Consider the following 20,902-nt stretch of genomic DNA (forward strand, 5'->3'; position numbering starts at 1 on the left):
TGTTTCAACCTGATGGAGTTTTGACAATAAAATATTCCTGCTTTATTTTACATAAGAATTTATGCCACAAAGTTTTTCATTTTTTCTTATAGAAGGTAGTTGATGTTAACAAATAGAACTAATAAAATATTTATTAATTTGTAATCAATAGGGTACAATACTGCATTGTTTTTTCCCTCTGGTAGTGGCAGATTTATACTTACAAACATTCTCACACTTGACCTTGTGTGAAAATTTGCTATGTTAATTTATTCAACAGGTATTTATTGACTAATCACTAAGTGCTCATATATGCTGAGAAGAATATAAGAGGTATACAAGGTGATTTCTGTCTTCCAGCTCAGAGGGAAGGGGAAGACATGAGACATCTACTCAGACAAGGTATAAATATGTGCTACAGACAGCGCTTCCATCGGCAGATATTAGCTTCTTTCCATTTCCATGGCTACCAGCCTACTCCAGTCTCTATTTCATTTCATCTAGACTCCTACCTGGACCCCTCCATTTCATGATCCTTTACTCCTACCCACTGTACACACTGAAGCCATATAGGATGATAGCTCCACTAGTTTTATTCTCCTGATAAAAACAAATATAAATTCCCACAGCATTAAAGGGCTTACTGATTGTAGTTTAAACAGAACATTCTACTTTTGGTTCCCTTTAGTCCCTCTTCATCTCATATTCCACACAAGTCTACTATTTTCCCCCTGAAAACGTGCTAGTCTTGTTTATTTCCTTTTCCTCATGCTGTTTCCTTGTCAAGGAACATCCCTTTCCTTTATTCAGAATTCTATCATCCTCATATGGTGGTCTTATAAACCATTTTCATATTAGACATAGTCTGCATGAGAGGAGAAAGAGAGAGAGAGAGAGAATGTATGTGTGAACAAGACCGTATTTGTGGAGGTTTTCAGGAAAATGTTATATAGTATTATTTATACATTAACATATACTTTATTTCTTTGTTTCTTCTATTAAAGTTCTTGATCAAATACAAATTTATTAAATTTTATTAAATTTGTATTTTACTAAAGTATAAACTTTGTACATAGGTGATATTCAGTGAATTCTTATGTAATCAAATTGAAGTTGTTTGAATCTAATGCCATAGGAAAAAAGTCAATTTCATTTAATGAACTGGCCTAGGAAGATTTTTTTGAACAGGGCCTTGGACAGGCATCTGGATATATGGAAAAAAAATTGTGACAGATACTCTAAGATGAAAATTTTTTGGAATAAGACACATAAAATAATTAAAAACAACAATCACAAAAAAGCAGCAACTCTTATTTCCATAGAGTTCTATATTAATAATTATGTCATTGGCCTGAAGAAGAAAAAAGAGGTCCATGGCATTTACATCAATTGATGTTAGTAAAGCAGGAGATTCATTAAACATTAAAGATATATCAACTATTTCAAGTTGGTGACAAAAATTTTTTTTACTAAATTTTAGAATTTTTAACTTGGACGTTTGTAGTATATAAAGGCACTCTCTAAAATACACATGATTGGGGCACCTGGGTGGCTCAGTCGGTTAAGTGTCCGACTTCGGCTCAGGTCATGATCTCACGGCTTGTGAGTTTGAGCCCTGTGTTGGGCTATCTGCTGACAGCTCAGAGCCTAGAGCTTCTTCAGATTCTGTGTCTTTCTGTCTCTCTCTGCCCCTCCCGCGCTCACACTCTCTCTCTTTCAAAAAAAAAAAAATAATAAATAGAAAAAAAAATACACATGATTATCTCAGTATGAGAACCTTAAATTATAAGAATGGTTTTTCTAGATCTGTGTTTACTTAACTAGGTATTTATCTATATTTATCATTAGTGTCTCATAATATAAAGATAGCTAATATTTTAATTCAAATATATGTTTTATCTGTTACTTAAATTCTTTTATATCTCTGTTCACATAGTTGGATCACCTTTGCAGGTTTCTACAAAACTTGGGTGAGTGAGGGCATATGACTACATTTCTTTCTATCTCTTTCCTTTTTTCTCCTTCTTTGTAGGAAGCTCTGTATTTCTATATGAAATTACTTGAAGTTAAAAGTGTGTAAGAAAAGATAGTCACTTAAGCAATTTCAACCCATATTGTTTTCATTAATCTGAAATATAAAATTGCTTAATGATTTTTCAAAAGCTGACGAGAAGCTTTAATTAAACACTATGCTACGCATAAAGATGATACTAGCATATATTGTGAACTTGGGTCCCATAGTCAAGAAACGTAGGTTTCATTACGATCTTCCTAAAAGAAAACCCGTAAATGTATCTAGAACAATATGTACCTCAATGTTCCAGTTACAGAGAAATGTCATTTGGCTAGAATAATTTAATAATATATTTTATTATTACCCACTTATTTTTGTATCCAGAATATTGAAGCGAAAATGTGTATAGATGTGGTAATCAGAATAAAGGTACCCCCAGAGATGGCCACATCCTAATTTCTGGGACCTATGAATATGTTACCTACATGGCAAAAGGACTTTGCAGATATGATTAAGATTATGAATCTTGAGATGGGGAAATTATCCTAGATTTTCCATATGGGCCCAAGAACATGCTTTAAAACAATTTTTTGCATCCTTAAATATTTAGAACATGCTAAACCCATACTAGGCACTTAGCAAATATTTATTGAATGAATAAAAAAGAAGGGATAGTTTAAGATTGGGGCATCAAGAAAGAAATAACCTAACAATTAACTATTATCTGCATTTGCAGATTTTCCACTATAGGAATATAAGTAATAAAGTAAAAAACAACATGAAATTAAAAGAGCTCCAATGTATCTTTGAAATATGATCCGGTTTCAAAATTTCTTCTTTGTTCCCTAATAAATTTCACAGTGAAACCAAGAAATAAAGACCCAACAAGTGAGAATGTTATGATGATGCAATTCAACAAACTGGAAGTATAAAATTTTAAATGATCTTATCTATATCATTCTTAGTGAAAATATAATGACCCCAAATTCTGGTTTTCATTAGTAAAACATTGATGGCGGAAAAAGTAAAAGGAGTACTCTTGGGGCACCTAAGTGGCTCAGTCAGTTGAGCATCCGACTCTGGATTTCAGCTCAGGTCATGATCCCAGGGTAGTAGGATTGAGCCCCGAGTTGGGCTTCGCACTGAGCATGGAGCATGCTTAAGATTCTTTCCTTCTCTTTCTCTCCCTTTGCCCTTTCCCCTGTTGACATACTCTCTCTAAAAAATTAAAAAACAGGAGCTACTCTGTATTAAAATATAATTTCCTATTTTTATTTTTTAATATATTTAAAAAAAATTATCTTATTTTTAAAATTATCCCTTATCTCTAGTAAGGACTTCTACATTTTAAGCTTATAAATTTTGGTAAAATTTCGACAAAAGATGGTAAATACTTAAAGACAACCTGGTGGTAAAAAATTAAATGTACCCATTTAAAAACCAACAAATCAATACAATTCTGCAATCTAACCTAAGTGACCAGTTTTCTAATTCCAATTCCATAATTCTATCCTAGATACATAAGCTTAAATAAAACAGATTTGTGTAAATAAGAACATAACAATTTTTAGTATACCAAAATTTATGCCTAACTCAAATGTCCAACAGTAAGAGAATGGTTAGGTAAATAGATCATATATTTAAACATTATACAATAAAACAAATGTAACATAAAAGAAAATCAGTGGGAAAAAATGTAAACGTGGTTTGAACTATTTATTTATTTATTTACTTATTTATTTATTTAGAGAGAGAGTGGAGGGACAGAGAGAGAGAGAGAGAAAGAGAGAGAGAAAATCCCAAGGAGGTTCAGTGCCATCAGCACAGAACCCAACACATGGCTCGAATCCACAAACTATGAGATCATGACCTGAGCCTAAATCAAGAGTTGGATGCTTAACCAAGTGGGCCACCCAGGTACCCTGAAACTTAGTTTGAACAATAATTTCAAAACATGTATGGAAAAAATTTACAAAGCAATATACCATTATATTATATGTAATTGGTAGCATTATGGAGTATTTTATTTTGTATTATGTTTTTTACTGTTTTCCAAATTTTCAATATTAAAGTTATTATTTTATATTAAGAGTTTTGTATTGTAAAACAAAAATTCTAATATAAACAATCACTTCTGCTCATTCAACATTTCAAATTCTGTAATTGTGTCTATTCCATGAAACCTTCTGAAGAAATGGGCTGTTTTAGACTAAACCAAGGGCTTTTCCAAATATCATCAAAGTACATTTTAGGTTTGATCTGAGGAACAATATCTGAAATAATGAAAGTCACTCAATATTAACTATGAGGAAACTGAGTGCTGGGAATAGGTTATAAAATAAACATTTTACAAAAGAAAAGAACTACTATTTTTGTTAACTTACAAGAGCTGGGTTTTTTTATTTACATAGTCACTAATATCATGTAAGTGCCTAAATTATTATTACATACGTAATCAAATCCTACCTTTGCACGTTCTTAATATATAAATTCCGTAACTTTGTAAACTCATTCCAATAAGTTGAATGATAATTAGTTTTATATACTACTACAGGTGAAAAAAAATAGTTTGGTGGAATTATTACTTACTGTGGTAGCACAATGAATATCTTTCCACACTGTGGCTTCCCTGGAGAGATCAGAGACTTCAAACAAATTATCAAGAATCACTTCCCCAATCATGTCATGTCTAGAAAATCTGTCAAAATCATATACACTGAAATGTAGTTTTCGGTTGCTTAGTTGATCATATGCTACAGGAAACTGAAAAGTTTCATCAAATAGAGGATTTAAAGTCTTTCTGTGCACACGGGTCTGAAATTTCTTTTTCCTATCTGGAAGAAGATACATCTTCACATAAGGGTCAGAAGTGCCTGTGAAGTCTTTAGCAGGGAGATCTAAGGCTTTGATAATTTTAACAATCAGAAGTTCATTTTCATAGTCATACTGGAGGGTGAAGTTAAGTTTCCCACAGGTTTTGACATCTTCTTCCCTGTTGCCCTCAGAGTCAACGGATTTCTGTTTGTAGAGCTCTGGTTTTATCCTCCCAATGCTGGTTGTTGTTTCTCCTCTTTGTAAAACTGGTTCTGTGCCCATGCTAAAATCAACACTGGAAACCTGCATTTGCCTTGGTAGGTGTCTCCTGAAGGAATTGTGGCTGTATATACACACATATACACACAAGATAATTTAGGTAGATCATTTTGACGACAACATTATACAGTGGCATATAAACTCTCCCCCACCCCAGGATAATGAAAGCATTGCATTTGTATAAATAGAAAAACGGATGGACACACATGCATGCACGCACACGCGCGCACACACACACACACACACACACACACACACACACACACAGAGCTACTTTCGAAAAACCAGAAATGCAATAGTCAAAGGAAAAGACTTCTAAAATTATAGAAACATCTGAAACACTCAAATGTACATTTTTATGAACTTTTGGAATTTTTACTCTCAATCATAAGGACATAATTAAAAACAATTGTGAAGAAACACAGTTACAAAGTTTAGTATTCCACAAAATACCACAAATCATAAATCATCTGGTTATATCTTGTTGTAATTTTTGTGTAGACAAATCATGTTGATGACTGGTTTCTTTATATCTAGATTTTTTGCATCTCATGAATTTTGTGTTTTCAGTGACTGCCCCATTACAATAAAAAACATAAGTCCACCTATTCTAATACTATTTAATTATTCCTAATACTTAAGATAACTAAATGAATATTTACTTGTGAAAAGAATATATAGTGGTGACAGCCAAAATTAGTACATTTTCCTTTTTTCAACATGGAGTGGGCTTCAGAAATTCTAAGGATTAAAAATATACACTTTTAGAATTTGGGTCCAACCTAATAGAGTTTTTTAGAATTCAAACTGACTTTCCTTTATCACTGTTACTATTCATCTAGTCAACATTTCTGAAACATTAGCTATATCAACTTACCATTGTCTTGTAAATGTGACTTGCATTAAAATCTGCTTCTCTTCTACTTCATCTGTGATTTCTGGTATGAGCCATGTCAACTTATGTGTCTCCTCAAGGCTTAGTCCCAGGTCTTTAGTTCTTTATTCTCCTTAGTCTCTCCAGTAGACTAATCATCAATTCTTGAACTGTAACTGTCATCTTAAATCTGGTGGTTCCCTGCATATATCTCAGATATGTAAACTTCTAGTCCCATATTTACACATCTCTAAGGGAGATTTCTAAATGGATATCTTAATTTTTCCCCAAACTCAAGCAAAATCATTTTCTGCCTTTTGCTCTCAAACTAGTTCTCCCTTCCACAATCTCAGACAATAGCTCTAACATATTTATCAGCCACTTGTGCTTGGGAATCTGCAGTATGCTCTGAATCACATTTCCTTCATTCATGAGATTTACTCAATTTTTGAAATCCAGTTGATATTTGCTTTGAAACATTCCATATACTCGTCCATTCTGTTCCATTTCTATTGCTACTCAGTCCAGATCCTCATCAACTTCTGTTTTGCTTTCTATACTAGTCTTTGCCTGACTCTCCTTTCAGCTCTCTCTTACACTTAATATCTATCTAGCACTTACTTTAAAATCCTGTATTCACTTCTGTTGTCTGTTACATCAGATCTACATTTTTTACAGTAAACACTAAGTAATACTGAGGACATTGGTTTAACTAATACTTGATTCATTGATGCACACATAAGGACTGATTTAAGAGGGATAAAAAAAAATGAGTGAATATCCAGAAGTAAGATACCTAGCCATGTTACCATTTGAGCAGTACTTTGAGGAGCTGAGGATGTTGAACCTAGAAAGGAGAGGAATCTGTCTTCTAATTTCTAAAGGGCTGTCATGGCAGAATTAATAAGAATCTATGGAAGTTACAGGTAAAGATGGACTTTGGCTTAATATAAGGGAGCATTTAAAAATATCTACAGTTGTCCAGGGGTGCCTGGGTGGCTCAGTTGGTTGAGCGTCCGACTTCAGCTCAGGTCACGATCTCGCGGCCCGTGAGTTCGAGCCCCGCATCGGGCTTTGGGCTGATGGCTCAGAGCCTGGAGCCTGCTTCCGATTCTGTGTCTCCCTCTCTCTCTGCCCCTCCCCCGTTCGTGCTCTGTCTCTGTCTCAAAAATAAATAAACGTTAAAAAAAATTTTTAAAAATAAAAAAAATAAATAAAATAAAAATATCTACAGCTGTCCAAAATGGTGTACATGAAGTATAGAAACCAAAGTTAGATGTTGAAGAAAAAGGTTTATGCCTCAGGTTGAGATGTTAGACTTCTGTTTTCTAACACAATTTCTACGATTCTCTATCATTCTATGATTCTTTAATAATTTTATTCATGATATCATTATGTATATTAATAAAATGGAATTTTATTATGTAAATTATGTTATGTAAAATCAGAATTATAATCTGAGGTGTTCCAAATTTACTCTCTTACGTTTAATTAGCTTATTTTCTATTCTCAGGATGGAAATATTAAACAACTATTTAAATACCATAAAAATGGTATAGCTAATCTATCTACAGCTGTCCAAAATGGTGTACATGAAGTATAGAAACCAAAGTTAGATGTTGAAGAAAAAGGTTTATGCCTCAGGTTGAGATGTTAGACTTCTGTTTTCTAACACAATTTCTACGATTCTCTATCATTCTATGATTCTTTAATAATTTTATTCATGATATCATTATGTATATTAATAAAATGGAATTTTATTATGTAAATTATGTTATGTAAAATCAGAATTATAATCTGAGGTGTTCCAAATTTACTCTCTTACGTTTAATTAGCTTATTTTCTATTCTCAGGATGGAAATATTAAACAACTATTTAAATACCATAAAAATGGTATAGCTAATCCCATTCTAATTCTTGATATTCTTTAGTGCTAACCTGGTATTGGAATATCATTTTTTCCTTAAGCTTCTATATCTATTCCTTATATAGAATCAGGGGCTTAAATTGGGGTCAGGCCACCATTGGAGAGTATTTGTGAAAATAAGAATAATTTTAAAAAGAATACAAGTAGTATATGTTCTGAATTATTAAAGGGGTCTAATATAATTTAGTTATATATTCAGTGTTCTTAAGCAATTTAGAATATATTGTTGAATAAATATTTCTGCCTAAATCACTTTCCCTTATGTAATGATTTTCATTTTTAAAATATTTATTTATTTATTTATTTATTTATTTATTTATTTATTTATTTTTAACGTTTATTTATTTTTGAGACAGAGAGACAGAGCATGAACAGGGGAGGAGCAGAGAGAGAGGGAGACACAGAATTGGAAGCAGGCTCCAGGCTCCGAGCTGTCAGCACAGAGCCCGACACGGGGCTCGAACTCACGGACCATGAGATCGTGACCTGAGCCGAAGTCGGACGCTTAACCGACCGAGCCACCCAGGCGCCCCTTTACTTATTTATTTGTAGAGCATGTGCATGAACGGGGGGGAGGAGCAGAGGGAGAGAGAGAGAGAATTCTAAGTAGGCCCTGTGCTGCTAGCATGTAGCCTGATGCAGGGCTCCATCTCATGAACCATGAGATCATGACCTTCACCAAAATCAAGAGCCAGAGGCTCAATCAACTGAGCCACCGAGGAGCCCCTGTAGTGATATTTAAAGAAAATTTTTGTAAGCAAAATTCCCCCAAAAGTTAATTCCTTATTTCTTATAAATTGATTCCATAATTTTACCCTCATGCTTTTTGATATAACAAAATTTTAATCTTCTAACCTCTCCCTAAAAATCAGCACTTTCTTTATGTCTGTGAATATAATTGTACAGCTGTAAAGCCCCTCTGGCAAGAATCAAAGATTAGTAATGTTCTTGTTCTAGTAAGCCATTGCCCTAATTATAGGGTAAATAGTGCATATTCTAAGTCATAGTTTAGCTAGTCAGTTAAGAGAAGCTTTAATTATTACAATGTTAAACTATTGCCATAATAAAACAGACCTTTTTCTTTTTGCTTCCCCTTCCCCCCACCCCCCTTTCCTTTTTCTCTTTTGGAATGATATAAGTGGCTAGTATCACAAATATCCAGCCAATCAAAGTATAGGACATTTTACTATTACTGAGCCCATTCTTACCCTTCAAACCTAGGATGGCACCACCCAACTATTTCTCCAATAGAGAAGGAAAAACTTTCCCTACCTTGCCTAGAATATCTGACAGCAGCTAGATAGATCAAACTTAACTTAATGCCATAGGAATAGCATGCATTACCATGGTGATTTTCAAATATTTATTACCAACAGATCCCTTCCTTCAACGAAATCAGAAGCCAGAAGTTGAATATGTAAAGACAGCACTGCTCTGGTTGACGTGTGGGTAGAGTCCTGGAATTTCACTGGAAACCAAGCCAACTTTTCCCTACTACCCAGAAGAAAGTGCTTGAAGATCCTAACACTGAGATGAGGTAGGCAAAGTGCTGGACTAGAATCAGACAGTTTGCTCCCAGCTTCCCTATAAAATAAGAGCAACTTCGGGCAAGTCACTTAACTTGTTTGGGCTTTCCGCTCCTTACCTATAAAAGAGTCCTTTCACATTGTGAAGACCCAGTGAGATATTAGATGACTGAAAACTGTAATTTTTCATCTGATAATATCATTACAATTCAGGATACAAGGAGCTAAGGTGCAAATGCCATACTGAACTCTCTGGTTCTGATAATCTCAAGTCTAGGGTTGCTGTTTGGGGGTGCACAGATGGCACAAAGTCATTCCTGTGGGAGTATGTCCTGCAGCCACTGCCCTGGACAACACAGACTCTCTGATTAACTCACTTCTCAGCACCTACCAGTTCTCTTCTCCTTAAGTGGGAAACCTTTATCCTCCTACTCTTAACTGTAGTGCCTTTACCATCTGTTCAGTTTACCTTAGATATTGCTTGAGAAATCAGAGAGGAACAACAAAAATATATTTAGCAGCACTTTATTGATTTATTTTAATATGTTTATATGGAATTCATCTTTCCTTGTTTTTTGTTGGTATCAAAGTTTGTATCAGAGACTGTCAGCATATATTAAAGGTTATAGCCCCATTTCATAGTTAAGAAGTCTTGAAAAGTAAGACTAAATCAAGTTTCTGGTAAAGTAAGTTTTCATCTTTATTTGTTTCCTATTCTATTCAATTCGAAACAAGGATTCACTCAATACAGGCACAAAAATAACAGGCAGAGCACCACATATACGAAGGCAGACTAAGTTGTATAATATATCACAATGAATATTTAAAATAAAAATTGGAAGGGAGCCTGGGTGGCTCAGTCCACCAGCATCCAAGTTTTGATTTCGCGTCAGGTCATGATCTTGTGGTTTGTGACTTCGAGCCCTGCGTTGGGCTCTGCACTGACAGTGTGGAGCCTGCTTGGGATTCCCTCTGTCCCCCGCTCTCTCTGCCCCTCCCCTGCTCACATACTGTCTCTCAAAATAAATGAATAAAACTTAAGTAAATAAATAAAAATTGGACATCAGCAAAATCCTCTATATCCTTAATCTCTTCTTTGAATGTTCTCACATTATTGCTCAGTAGAAACATGACTTTTCTCCAAGGACATGTTTCCTGTGTGCCCCTCTCATGTGGTGGCTGATGTTTTCCCTGCAATCCTGTTCCACTGGCCTGGAGGCCAGGCAGTCGTATATTCCTCTTGTTCTCCATTACCTCTTTGACACCATTCTCCCTTCATCCACCTCTCCCAGTGCTGGAGCTCAAGTCAGCAAGTCATATCCCCATTACTACTTATTGTTAGTAGTCTGTTGATTACTACATCACTCTCATTTAAGTCGTCATTATTTCATTTCCTGCTCCACTAAAATACTGCCTTTGACAATGTTTTTGTTCTAACTGCTAGCAATGCACATGTCTCTTCCCACCTTGTGGCCTCTAGGTTCCCTGAACTCCCCTTCTACCATGATGCTCTTTACTTACTCAAGCTACTACCATGTACATAGATTTTGTCATCATTAGCTGCAAACTCTCCAGAATCCCAGTGTCACGCATGCCTCTCTCTGATCAACACCCATTATCCTTCTAGCTCAGACCCTCTTACACTCCAACTCAGACAACCTTTCCAATTCACCAGAACCTCCAATCCATTGTCTATACCACCATTTCATAATCCCTACTTCCCTGATGTCATTTCCCTCTCTTTACCCAGTTTTAATTTCATGGCTAATCAGTAGTCACTCTCATTAACACATCCCCTATTCCCTGTTGCTCCCTACCTTCTTAGTAGCAGGACAAAACTGTGGCTCTGGTTGAATTCAAGTCTCCATCATTTCTACACCTGCACAAGTGCAAGTGAATGCAATTGGAGAAATACATAAAACAACTCTCACTGGTCTACTTTATTTTTTATTTAGAGAGAGAGAGAGAAAGAGAGCACACGTGTGTGAATGCATGCACTTGAGTGGAGGAGGGGCAGAGAGAGAGGGGAAGAGAGAATCCCCAACAGTCTCCATGCTATCAGCTATCAGCATGGAGCCTGTCATGGGGTTTGATCTCACGAGAGATCAAGAGTTGGATGCTTAACCACCTGAGCCACCCAGGTGCCCCTCACTGCTCCACTTTAAATTTGTGACCACATTCCTCATGCAAACTCTAATGTAGCATAGCAATCCCTTCTCCCTCTCAACCTCCTGGATTCACAAGACGACTATTTCATACCTTCTCATTTTTCTTTTTTTTTTTTTTTTAATTTTTTTTTCAACGTTTTTTATTTATTTTTGGGACAGAGAGAGACAGAGCATGAACGGGGGAGGGGCAGAAAGAGAGGGAGACACAGAATCGGAAGCAGGCTCCAGGCTCCGAGCCATCAGCCCAGAGCCTGACGCGGGGCTCGAACTCACGGACCGCGAGATCGTGACCTGGCTGAAGTTGGACGCTTAACCGACTGCGCCACCCAGGCGCCCCTTTACCTTCTCATTTTTCTACAAACCTCCATCACCACCTTCTTCATTCTTAGTCTACATTAAGGACCAAACTTTCCATTGCACTCAGAAAAAATTAAAGCAAAGAGCAGAAACCTTCCGCAGACTCCCACTATCATCAACCCTCTTATCAGCATTTGTACCTATATGTTTTGCCTTGAAGCCAGTCCCTCCACTTATATACTAAATCCCATTTTTTCTCATGTTACCTTGAAGACTATTCCCTCTGCTTAATGCATTAATCCTCCCTCTCTGTTGAATCACTGCCTATCAGTATAAAAGCACACTATTGTTTCTCCCAACTTAAAGGAAACTTCTTTACACCACTTCCTCTCTCTGTACTACACTGTTTCTCTGTCACATTTGTAGCAAAACTCCTTGAAAGAGTTGAGGACAGTCTGTTTGCTGTCTAATTGATTTCCTTCTATTTAAACATATTCTAATTAGCTTTACATATGCCCAACTCCACCATAACCACTCTTAGAAATGTGAACAATGTCTTCCCCACTTTGCTAAGCTCCCAGGGCAATTCACGGTCTTCATCCCAACTGACCTTATTAGGGTCACTTAACAATTAATCATTCCTGGTTATTTACATACTCTGTTCACTTGGCTTCCAAGTTATACCTCTTGGCTTTTCTCCTGCTTTACAAGTCTCCATTTCTCAGTCTGTTATGCTCTTCCTGATGTCTGCAAACAGTGTATTGAAATTATGTTTCCACATCTGTCTTCCATTCCTCAACCCATGTGCTAGACTGTAGTCTTCATAACAGCAGAGACTAAGTATTATTCACCTTTTCATGAATTTCATAATAACATATGCTGAGACTCAGGAAATGTTAATTGGAGTTTGTATTAAAACAATTTACCCTAGGGGCGCCTGGGTGGCTCAGTCAGTTAAGCATCCGACTTCGGCTCAGGTCATGATCTCGCGGTTTGTGAGTTCGAGTCCTGCGTCAGGCTCTGTGTTGACAGCTCGGAGCCTGGAGCCTGCTTTGGATTCTGTGTCTCCTCCCCTCTCTTCCCCTCCCCTGCTCATGCTCTGTCTCTGTCTCTCAATAATAAATAAACGTTAAAAAATTTTTAAAACAATTTACCTTAATATTCCTGTGACTCATGAAATCAAACTTCCCAAGAATATTCTGTATTATAAAGAAGAGTCCAATCGATTCATAATTAGTGCTTATAAAGAGGAGATGGTATTTGTCAGTGCCAGAAAACAAACTCTCCAAGTTTGAATTTATTTTATAAGGTTTTGTCTTTGACCTTGGTTCAAAGAGCCATCCCACTTCAGAAAAGAAGTTAGTGTATTTATCAAATACATGTTTCATGAAAAGGGTTATTTAACCATTACATGGTTAAATGGTTAAACCATGAAATGGTTTCATGTACAGCATGTTTCATGAAATTTTATTTCAAAGAGATAGTTCTCAGTTCTCTCAGTTTTGGGTAAATACTGCTTCTTGACATCCTAGCTAGGTTTATATCTTTTATACTCTCCCTTTGTATAACATCTTGCTTTCCATTACTTACAGTGCCCTTGAATGGATAATTGCAATTTCTGCTTTTAGGAGGAATTTAATTGAAAAAAAAAATCTCTTAAAGAAAACTAAACAATCCAGTTTTATGTATTTTTATATAATTCTTTCATTTCTCTTATATAATGATTTTAAAAATTACTTTTGTAAGCAACCATACATAGCTGATTGTAAGTCCATGAACACATATAAGACAATTTCTTCCTATGCACATTTTCCTGCTTTTGTTAATGTTCAGTTGGCTCTGCCATTAGGTTTCCCAATTATTTTTCAGTAGGTATTTAGAATCCTCACAGTGGCTAACCTATATAATTCCTCATCCTCAACAAATTACTTTCCACTTACTATTCACCTCTTCTCTATACCATTAATGAATGCACAGAAAATTGGCCCTCAAACTCATCCCTGGGAGTATACCATCATTAACTTCTTTCTAATATGGGCAGTTTATCTCACCACCTGATGCTGTTGTTAAAAGAGCACAGAGAAGTGGAGACGACCCCAATCAGTTAGAAGCATCACTTGACACTTATTCTGTATCTACACAGTGATAGAAATTAGGAGCGCATAAAAGTAGGCTACACAGCCTTGTTCTCCTGAGAACTTAGCATCGAGTTTGGCAAATAGCTAGAGCTAAATATTAGGACAATAGATAATTGCTAGATTGTAACTATGGCTTCAAATGATAAAGGGTAATAGCTCATAATTGGGCAGAGAAGGTAGACTCTGAGATGCATTTTCCTTAAACATCTTACAGTAGATAAAAAAGAGGTCACCATCCCAGATGAAGGAAGCACAAAAGCCAAAATGCAGATGCAGAGAGGTGGGGACAGTCAAAAGATCAAGCACTCCTCTGGTGGACAATCATGAAGTATCCATTTGGATCAATAGGATGAGGTCATCAAATTCATTTAATGATTTTTTTTTTAGACCAACAAATATAACCTGAGTTCCTACAGTACTTTGTCTAGGTGTCAAGAGCAATACACAAGTGAATTTGGCATTTTCTGCCTAAGAAAGCAGCATAGAGCTCTATGTGTGGGGGAATATGGAACCATAATGCTTGAATGGTAGCTTGGTATCATCAAATTGTAATTGTTTGAATGGCAGGCTTTTATTTATTTATTTATTTTTTAAATGTTTATTTATTTTTGAGACAGAGAGAGAGAGAGAGAGACAGAGTGCGAGTGGGGGAGGGGCAGAGAGAGAGGGAGACACAGAATCCGAAGCAGTCTCCAGGCTCTGAGCAAGCAGTCAGCACAGAGCCTGATATGGGGCTCAAACCCACGAATGGCAAGATCATGACCTGAGCCAAAGTCGGACGCTCAACCGATTGAACCACCTAGGCGCCCCTGAATGGCAGGCTTTTAAAAGGTATAGGCTACACTCATAATGACTAAAATGTCACAGTGTTTTTTATAAGGGATCTTAGATTCTTCCTTTACAACTTCCTTCAGGTTTTTGTCTTTCGGTTATTGTTTGCTATTTCTTGACTTTTATCGTGCCTGAACTACTATATTAGTTTCCAAATAGATGTCTTTTTCTTTAGTCTGTCCTATAAGCTGTTGCCAAATTAATTTTCCTAGAACACAGCTCTTTATCCAAGGGACTCTTCTGCTGCAAATATTTTTGACAGGGCAGACCTTGAGTATCCTGCCCATGGTTTCAAGGCCTCCTTATATAGTTTGAGTCCAGCCAACTTTCTCTTCTATTTTACTCCTCCACTGAACTCTGTTTTCTGATCAAGTAAATTCCACTTTCATGGCAACATTTCCTATTCTAGGTCTTTTCACATAAAACGTTTCCATCTGGGATGCAAACTTTCTCCCAATTGCCATTTATGTGAATTCTTCATTTCCTTTAGCCTTTGCCTATTGGCCCTTTTCCAAGCCTCATACTAGGAATAATTTTTCTGTTCTCAGAATTCTACATTCTCCACCACAGTCTATACTTGTAATTCCTGATACTGAAGTTGGTCTTTCATGTCTTATCTTTGCATTATGTTGTAAATTTTTTTCCTGCTCCCTTAAGTTTGCAGAGTGGACAGGGTGTGTATAAGACACTGATGATACCCATTAGTAAATATCTACTGAATGAGACTATTGAATGAATGAACAATCAATCAAGATACATGCTAGAATAATATTAATAACTGAGAAATACAGAGATGCCTCCTGAGTCATTTGGCTGCTGGCAAGCTGATGTGGCCAAGTGTCTAGGCACTTGAAAAGGAAGATAAGAACTTGGAAAATGTTCCAGTTTCCAGCAATGCTGTTAATTTCTGAACCAATCAAAATGTTATTAAGATATAGAGACAAATAAGACTTGAAAGGGTAAGATGTTTGTCAGCTACTGTCTGAGCCGAGTAAAAGGGAGTCCCAATGGCAGACTGGAACTGGCATAGCCTAATAAGGTGACAAAACCAATTCATTGTGTGCATGTGCATGTGTGTGTATGTGTGTGGTTTGAGTTTGCTACATTTCAGTGAAAAGTTAAGATTTGAGCAGAATAATCAGATTTATGATAATGTGCCCTCAATCTGTGTCCAAGTGGGCTGCATAATGAACTCAGCAATTTCCTCCTCCTTCCATATAAAGGTAATTTCTAGTATGATGAAGGAATTAATGTAGATGAGGGGTTTTGAGAACTAAGTATAATCAAGTTTTATGCAAGGAATTCATCTCAAGGCCAAAGAGATTAAAATCGTGACTCTAGTCATTCACAATAACCACGTACAATCTTAGATTTCTGAGTAGAATGAGAAGGAAGATGCCCTCATTCTTCAACCCCCAAACTCTCTGTCCTCAGCAGACTGTAACCAACATCTTTGATTGTAAAAAACTATATATCCCCTTGGCTTTAATGCTTAAAATGTGAAACCATCAATCTGGATAAATTTGAACTCTAACTTTCACCAGCTGCATGACTTTAGGCAAAATTATAAATTTCCCTGGGCCTTGAGTTAACTCACAAGTAATGGGAATAATTAATAACACTTACTTCATGCAGGTCGGCAGGATTAGCAGGAAGGGTGCCTGGCATAGTGACCAAATTGCAAGTGCTCAAAAATAAATCTTTCTTCCTTCCCCAGCCACTCATATAAACAAGGAAATTCAAAGAGGTAGATGAAATATCAAAGTTCTAGCAAAACTATGAATTTGTATTCTACTTTTTCTCTTAGAAAATACAATGTATGTGTAATTTAATCTTTATGTTTTTTTAAGATTGGGGGACAAAGTGCACTTATCAACTAAAAGAGCTTAATGATTCTGAGTGCTAAGCTGATTGATGTACATACTGCTGTCAATATTTAAAATATGTTTTATAAAAAATAAATAAAAATGTTTTGTAAATTAATTGAACATTTTTACTCTAAAACTTCTGAGTGTCTTTAAGGCTTTACTAAATACTGTATTTGGCCACTGTTGCCAGTGATGAGAGTAGTGATAATCAAGTAATCAGATAGTTTTAAAGCAGTTTTTCTTAAAAATATTTTTTTATTTTTAATTTTTCTTAACATTTATTTATTATTGAGAGATACAGACAGAGCATGAGCATGGGAGGGGCAGAGAGAGGGGGAGACATAGAATCTGAAGCAGGTACCAGGCTCCGAGCTGTCAGCACAGAGCCTGATGTGGGGCTTGAATTCACAAACCATGAGATTATGACCTGAGCCAAAGTCGGATGCTTAACTCACTGAGCCACCCAGGTGCCCCTCTTATAAATGTTTTTAAAAGTGGCATAGGGGATAATTATTTCAGTTAAATAACCATAATAGATAAGTTTAAGTTAACATATATTCATATTACATAGAAATCATAAAAATTAAAAATGAACCTAAATGCCACTGCTCAGAAAAACTAACTATGAGACATACATTGGTTATAAATTTTAAAGAGCACAGAAAAGCATAACGTGGAAAAGACACCTCCATCCATCCTCCTTATTCCAAAGTTCCTTATCCCCAAAGTAACAGTTTTTCTTACTTGTTTGTCTGGAATGTATTTCAGAAAGAGGTGGATTTATTTATTGATACAATTCTCTTCTTTTCTTTTAAAAAAATTTTTTTTAATGTTTTTATTTTTGAGACAGAGAGAGACAGAGCACGAGCAGGGGAAGGGCAGAGAGCGAGGGAGACACAGAATCCGAAGCAGGCTCCAGGGTCTGAGCTGTAAGCATAGAGCCCGATGCAGGGCTCAGACCCACGGAGTGTGAGATCATGACCTGAGCCAAAGTCAGACACTTAATCGACGGAGCCACCCAGTCCCCTCTGATACAATTCTTTTCTATTTCACAAAAGATATACTGAATATTCTTTCAATCCTAGTGGCAAACATGATCCATGCACAGTGTTTCAATTTCACAGATTTTTAAACCTACAAAAGTATGTCATGTCAGAAAGCGTAGATGTTACTTAAATTTAGAGAGGTAAAAAGGGAAAATTAGGAAGTCAGTTACTTAGCAGGAAACCATACTTGCCTTTCCAAACCACTGATTTTCCTCTGCCCTCGGGTAAAACTAGTTGTTACTTCTGAGAAGCAGAGAAAAACCAGTACCACTACTTTGTCATTCATTTTAAGGACTGAAGACCATCCTTAATAGAAAAAAAATGACTCTTCACAAGAATGTGTTTTTCCTTGGGACGCCTGGGTGGCTCAGTTGGTTGGGCATCTGACTTTGGCTCAGGTCATGATCTCGCAGTTCCCGGGTTCGAGCCCCGCGTCGGGCTCTGTGCTGACAGCTCAGAGCCTGGAGCCCGTTTGGGATTCTGTGTCTCCTTCTCTCTCTGCCCCTCCCTGTTCATGCTCTGTCTCTTTAAATAAACATTAAAAAATTAAAAAAAAAAAAAAGAATCTATGTTTCCTTTACAGTTAACACAATTTGAAATACATTATAGCAAATTATTTTCATTCAAGCAATCTTTTACTGATTTTTCCAAGCAGAGTTAAAATATATCTCCATGAAGAGGCTCTCATTTCCCTCCTTTTGTATACACTCTTTAGTGTGCTCAGGATATTCACCAAAACTCCTGTGGCATTTACCACACTCTGCCCAATATGGCTTGGCCTATATGTGTTCAAATAGCATTTTCCAGTGGTTCCATGTGGACAATGCAGTTACTAAACAACTGGAGACTCAATATTAATCTCTGTTACTCAATTTTGATTGTGAACTTCCAGATGATTTCATGACAGACATTGCAAGTAGCTGTTTTCTTGATATTTATTGGTTGACTTAAACTACACTGAGACTGCAAGTAGCAACTATCAAGCAATGATCTTTCAAGGGAAAGAGTTAACAAATAATAGTCAGTAGTTATGTTATCTTACTGAGACCTTAAATTCTACTAAAACCCCTTCATGGTACTGCTCCCTGTCTGGCTCCTTTGTCCTCAGTTTCCCTCATCCTTACTTCCTCTGTCCTACCCTTTTCCTCTTTTTTTTTTAAGGTTTATTTATTTAATTTTGTAATGCTTCTTCATTTTGAAAGAGACAACATGTGTGCATGAGTGAATGGGGGAGAGGCAGAGAGGAAGGGAGAGAATCTCAAGCAGACTCTGTGCTGTCAGCATGAAGCCCGACTCAGGGCTTGATCTCAAGAACTGTGGGATCATTACCTGAGCAGAAATCAAGTTGGACCTTACCCAACTGAACCACCCAGGTGCCCCTATTTATTTATTTTTGAGAGGCAGAGACAGCCAGAGAGCTAGCATGAGAAGAGGAGGGGCAGAGAGAGAGAGAGAGAGAGAGAGAGAGACAGAGAATCCCAAGCAAGCTCCATGTTGTCAGCTCAGAGCCTGATGTAAGCCTCGAACTCATGAACCACGAGATTATGACCTGAGTTGAAATCAAGAGTTGGATGCTTAACTGTCCTGCCCTTTTCCTCTTTATTCAATGATCTGTTTCTTATGTCATTCTCATTTCTCCTGTTTTTCTTTTCTCCTTTCTCATCTCCATTTTTCTCCCCTTACAAAGTCACACACACACACACACACACACACACACACACACAAGCACACACATACACGCACACACAGTTTTATATATTTGATCTTTTCTTACCGGGATGAGGATGTAGGTTCAGTAATTTGTCTTTGCACACGTGCATGTTTAATTAAATGTTCTTTTAAAGCATTTTGGACTTCTGCTGGGATATCAGGGGAAGTGTGGCTGATTTTTATAGCAGGCTCAACAGCTTTTAGAGCTGGCTTTTCATTTTCTTTAACTTCTTTTTTCTCTTCGGCCTCCAAGACTTCAGTAGGAGCACTTGAAATGCTCTGTGGAAGGGTACTGACGTTGGAAGTCACAGGTTTGCTTTTCCAACAAGGCCAGCACAACTTCCAGAAGACAAAAAGTGAGACAACCAACAAGGCCAGGCCACAGAAGCTGACAACCACCGCTAACAAGCTGACCGAAATATCTGGAAAAAAATCACAATGTAAAGAAATATTAATCCACTGATAGTGTACATAAAAGAGCAGAAACAGTGAGATAATTTACATTATGGTTATTATCAACAGATTTCTTTTTTAGAGTTTCAAAATTTACTTTTAAGTTAGGGAGGAAAGATTAATAATTAAGCCTGGAAATTCTCAAAGGAGATATATGAAGAATCCCAATTGTGTATAGAAAAGGCATGATATATGCACATTATTTCAAAGAACAGTACAAGGGGTCCAAGAGTTTGCAAAACGAAAGGTGGCAACTTATAACCTGCCATGAAGTTATGAAACTTAAGAAACTCAGAAAATGCACACAATAAGAAGGCTTCTGTTTGTTTCATCTTTTATCTAAAGATGTAAACTTCTCACTTTCTAAGCAGGGAATCGTATCAAATATTTGTATAAACCACTTTCTGTAGTCTAAATAAGAATAATACGTTACTAACAGAGAAGAGGTACACTGGTAGTTATATTTTTAACCTCCCTAGGTCCTTTCTGATAACCTTGCATGTTCCTACTTTCTAACGTCCCAAATTAATGATGTAAGTATCTCTAAAATATCCTTATTTCAAAATAACCACAAAATTAATATATGCTCATTATGTAAAATGATCCAAAGAAATATAGTAAAAAAAAAAGTTAGTAAGATTGAGTAAATAAATGAATGAGAGAAAAGAAACAAATCTCCTGTGCAGAAGAATTCCAAGCAATATACGTAGATACTCTGTTCTAAAGAAGGTGGACCACAGCTCCCACTCCTCAAGTGTGGACATAGTGCACATACTGCACATAGTGACTTCCTTCCAGAGAAGACAGTATGGAAAGGGGTAAAAAAGGGTAACTATAGTTGGAGAGACCTCACCAGGTGATCAAGGTGACTGTTGGCAATAATGAATCATGTTGATAGTACACACCCTTAATATGATGTGATGAAAATGGCACTCTACCTTTGTGGTCTTCTTTCCCAAACCCATAACCCAAGACTAA

The 20,902-nt window shown here is 36.5% G+C and overlaps 1 protein-coding gene across 7 annotated transcripts in view; it reads right to left on the bottom strand.

Annotated features, from left to right (window-relative positions):
- Positions 1–20,902, bottom strand: part of SYT10 (synaptotagmin 10) — a 66,637-nt gene that overhangs the window by 28,349 nt on the left and 17,386 nt on the right. For all 7 annotated transcript variants that reach the window (XR_006219882.1, XR_006219883.1, XM_042992093.1 and 4 more), the window contains 2 exons: positions 19,536–19,893; positions 4,583–5,150 (listed from right to left, as the gene is read on the bottom strand). Coding sequence is in view for 5 of the 7 variants with exons in the window: in XM_042992093.1 (XP_042848027.1) it covers positions 4,583–5,150; positions 19,536–19,893 (926 nt within the window). In the remaining 2 variants the exon portion in view is untranslated. The remainder of the gene's footprint in view (positions 1–4,582; positions 5,151–19,535; positions 19,894–20,902) is intronic.

This window comes from Panthera tigris, chromosome B4 (assembly GCF_018350195.1).
Source record: "Panthera tigris isolate Pti1 chromosome B4, P.tigris_Pti1_mat1.1, whole genome shotgun sequence".
NCBI classification, from domain to species: Eukaryota; Metazoa; Chordata; class Mammalia; order Carnivora; family Felidae; genus Panthera; species Panthera tigris.